Source organism: Dipteris shenzhenensis, chromosome 12 (genome assembly GCF_047967505.1).
Source record: "Dipteris shenzhenensis isolate YYH24624 ecotype China chromosome 12, Dip_SZ_1.0, whole genome shotgun sequence".
NCBI lineage: Eukaryota > Viridiplantae > Streptophyta > Polypodiopsida > Gleicheniales > Dipteridaceae > Dipteris > Dipteris shenzhenensis.
Genome location: NC_141607.1, coordinates 2,777,491 through 2,781,368, shown reverse-complemented (window position 1 = coordinate 2,781,368; position 3,878 = coordinate 2,777,491). Strand labels below are relative to the sequence as shown.

At 43.4% G+C, this 3,878-nt stretch overlaps 1 protein-coding gene across 1 annotated transcript; it reads right to left on the bottom strand.

Annotated features, from left to right (window-relative positions):
• Nucleotides 1-710: 710 nt before the first annotated feature.
• Nucleotides 711-2,665, bottom strand: LOC147895679 (polyphenol oxidase, chloroplastic-like). Its single transcript, XM_087383017.1, has one exon. The coding sequence runs from the start codon at nt 2,648-2,650 to the stop codon at nt 1,043-1,045; it is 1,608 nt and encodes a 535-aa protein (XP_087239143.1). The 5' UTR covers nt 2,651-2,665; the 3' UTR covers nt 711-1,042.
• Between the last annotated feature and the right edge of the window lie 1,213 nt (nt 2,666-3,878).

Genomic DNA, 3,878 nt, shown 5'->3' with positions numbered 1-3,878 from the left:
ATACATCACTCATAGGGACTATCCATGGATTCACTAGCATTTGATCCTGTGTACATCAAATCACACAAACTACGTACACACTTATCACGTGCATGAAATCCAAAAAAGCTCTATCTTATCAACCTACTCGAACAACATATCAAAGTAGACCACAATCTTCTCAAAGAAATTGAACGTCTACCAAACAAGCAACAAGGATTCCAAAACAAATATTCTCAACAAACGAATCCCAAAACAAATATTCTCAACAAACGATACCATACAAACCACATTACAATCCCTAACCACAAGAACACTAATGATAAAAGCTAAGTGTAACAATACTTTGCCTTCAAGAATTACATACAAATTTAAATAACACTATCGTTACCGAAACTCACATGCTTGCAAAGAAATAATGGCTTCCTCTTATAGCTAATTGTTACAAAAGAGAATTGCTATTCCAACATGAAGAATATATCAACAAAAACAAATGTAAGTGTTTATCGCCAATATTCTCAATCACCAACGCTAACAAACTTGTAATTATTAATGTGTACAAATCATCATAACATCAACATTGTATTTAACCCTTCTATTCTCACTACAAAAACTTCTTCACAAAATAAAATCATCAAGGCTTAGGTTGATATCTTGCAATGAATGTGAAATCCAATGATAACTTCATACGATGTAAAGCTAATTTGAGAGAGAGAGAGAGAGAGAGAAAGAGGGGGGGGGAGGCTGAGGGCAAGGGAGGGAAGCACATGTACGTACGACATGAATAACACAATGAGAAGTATATGCATGTATTTTATTACCATCTGAAGACTACTACGGACTCGGGGGCTGACTCTATACTACTACTATTTGCTAGGAAAATTTAATATATTTCAAGAGCCGACTACGGACTAGGGGGCCGACTCTTTAATACTGCTATTTGCTAGCAAAATTTATGCTACACTAAGTGATCTTGGAAGCAGCGCCGATGTGAAATCACCTCACAGAGCCGTTGCGTGCCGCCGTGTAGCATAGAATTGCATTTGCACTTACGATACTAATCTTAAGATTCGGAGCGTCTGGCATCAACTACTTCAAACTCGATCCGAACGCCCGAAATGGAGCACTGAGAGCCAGGCCTGGGCACGATGGTTACTATTAAACTGTCTTCCGCTGTCAACCCCAGCTGTTTCACGATGGAGTCGAGAGATGCAAGCCGCAAAGACGTCCGGAGCTTGGAGTCTGTGGTGTCAGCCACGAATTGTGGCAACATGGAGAAGGTGCCTGCATATTCAGTGAAGCCCAGGGTGGTTTCCTCTGTGGCCGTCGGGAGGTTCACGAAAACGTCGAACCGTGCAGCCATGTCTCTTGCCTCAACTTCGATATTCTCCACGAGCAGTGTTTCGTGCCTTCGGTTCGCCGTTAAACTCTTTTGGGGATCTCTTGATACCACAAGAGAGCACGGCTGGGATAGCAGTTCTCCCTCTGTGCATAGAGTTGCACTCTGCGGTAACTCCGCCGGCCCGCGGCTATACGGCCCTGAGGATGCATTGATCCATACGTTCTCCACGTCTTCGTACTTGTAGCCAAGCTTCGCGCTGTCCAGTGAGTCTCCCACTCTCACTCGCACAAGCTCCGCATCCTCATTGTAGAACGTGAATTCGGAGTTAAGATAATCCGGATCATCTATGTCTCGGTGATCTGGATCGATGCTCTTCCATACATCCCATAGCCTGTCGATGTTTCCGTGATGAGCGTAGAAGACCGGATCCCTAGCGGCTGCGTAGAAGGAACCCATGTCTCGCCATCCTACCATCCTCCGGTTGCCCACCCAGATATGCACTGTGTTGTGAGGCGAACCCTCCACTGTTCCATGGCCGGGCATTCCTGGAGCTCCTCTGCGAAGGGGCTCGCCGAAGAATCCATATTGCGTACTTCCACCGCTGATCATCACGTAGTACATGATTTGCCAGTTCACATTCAACTGCTCGGAGGTGGTACGCTCCGTTTGGTTTGGGTAATCGAGAATGACTACCGCAGGTGGAGCATGGGATGGCTCTCGGATAATGTCTGAAAGCCCCGGGTAATCAACATACATGCTAGGGATTGATACACCTGCGGGATTGTCGTAATTCCAGAAAGGCAGCGCGAAGGTGTCGTCTCCCAGCAGCTTGGCTAGGATCCGTTCATGAAAATACAGGTACCAGCGATGGAAAGGAAAGAATAGCCAAGAGTCGTGGATTTGATAGTAGCGGGATGTATTGGGCTCTAAGTAGACGCTATTACAATAAGCACAATGAATGTTGGCTTGCTGCACGAAAGAGCGAGGATCATTTTCAGGCAAAGCCCGCATGAGGTCGTATCCTCTCAGAAGCTTTTGCGCGTAATCTGCACCACGGGTATGGGCAGGTCTGCGAATGCGTAGAACAGGCTCAGCGGACTCGTTCAAGTGGAAATATGCAGCAGGGCGATCAAACCTGGGTGCGCAGCAATTGAAGGGTTTCTCCCCGCGAGGAAGATTGAAAGGAAGGTGGCAGGTTGCAATATCGGGAGCTGAAATAGGCTGGGCTAAGCAAACCCAACTCCATGTGATGCGCTGCAAGAGCAAAAAGAGCACGAAAATGTGCCTGGAACTGCAGAGAGGAGGGCTGGGGTGGCGGGTACAAGCCATGGCTGAAATACAAGGCTAAGTTTCTTCGACTGAGAGGAGGACTATATTCATAATCTGTGGAGACGTGTGATTATACACCTACGTTACGGTCAAGAGGAGTAGGTATCTACTTAAAGACGCACGTTTTGCTTCCATGACTCGTACTTTCCTCGACATAATCCAACCTTGTTTTCAAGGGGAGTAGGTATGGACTTAAAGACTCACGTTTTTGTAATATATATGCAAGTCTTTAATTTGCAGACTTGTCCTGCCTGAAGTACTCTTAGTCAAAAAATTCTCTAGAATCCCTAAAAGTATTATTTCTTATTTTGGTTAGGGATGAAAAATACGGTGAAACTTAAGTCATAGCAAATGTTTGAGTAGGTATGGACTTAAAGACGCACGTTTTCGTAGTACGTAAGTCTTTAATGTGCATACTTCTCTTGCCCGAAGTTGTGGAGTCCCCAAAGTGGCGGCACTTGGTCCAAAAATTCTGTAGAATCCCTAAAAGTATTATTTCTTCTTTTGGTTAGGGATGAAAAATAAGGTGAAACTGAAGTCATAGCAAATGTTTGAGGAACACAACTATGGAGGTGACATACACACATTAGGAACACAACTATGGAAATGTATGTCATCGATAGAAACTTTCCGGATGATAAAACTGATTGCTATGAGAGCTTATCGACTACTAATCTCCTCGTTGTGGATACAACATCATGCCAATGAGCTTTGTGTTTGAATAAACCTCTCAAATCATGGTGGACACAAATCATTGAATCTGAGGTGCCACGGGTACATGCAATTCGTCTAGAAATGTGACATTGCTAAGATCTGTTGATGATAAAGAAGGAAATGAACTTCATGAGCAAAAAATATTCACAAGAGATTAAGTGGGAAAAACAAACTATCAAGCTTTATATTGATGCATGTATAAATTTCCATTGTGCTTTCTTAGTGAATTTTGGTTGTGTGCAAAAACATTCATGTTCATTTTCTACACTATCATGCTTAGTGAACCCTCTTAACTCATTGGATCATGTTTACCCATAATTTGAATCCCCAAAACAACATATTTGTACAGTGCCAAAAATTTTATTGTTACAGACAAGGTGGAGTCCAAACATCATAGCTAGGAAAGATTTGGAGATGTGGTGAAACATGCCTTGATATTGTCAAGAGTTCCAAATAGGATATAGATGGGAAGAACAAATCATGTGGCAAAAAAAAATCATTGAGCATCACCCAT

Excerpts from the sequence above, each read along its gene's own strand:
- LOC147895679 (XM_087383017.1), bottom strand. The coding sequence starts at position 2,650 with ATGGCTTGTACCCGCCACCCCAGCCCTCCTCTCTGCAGTTCCAGGCAC.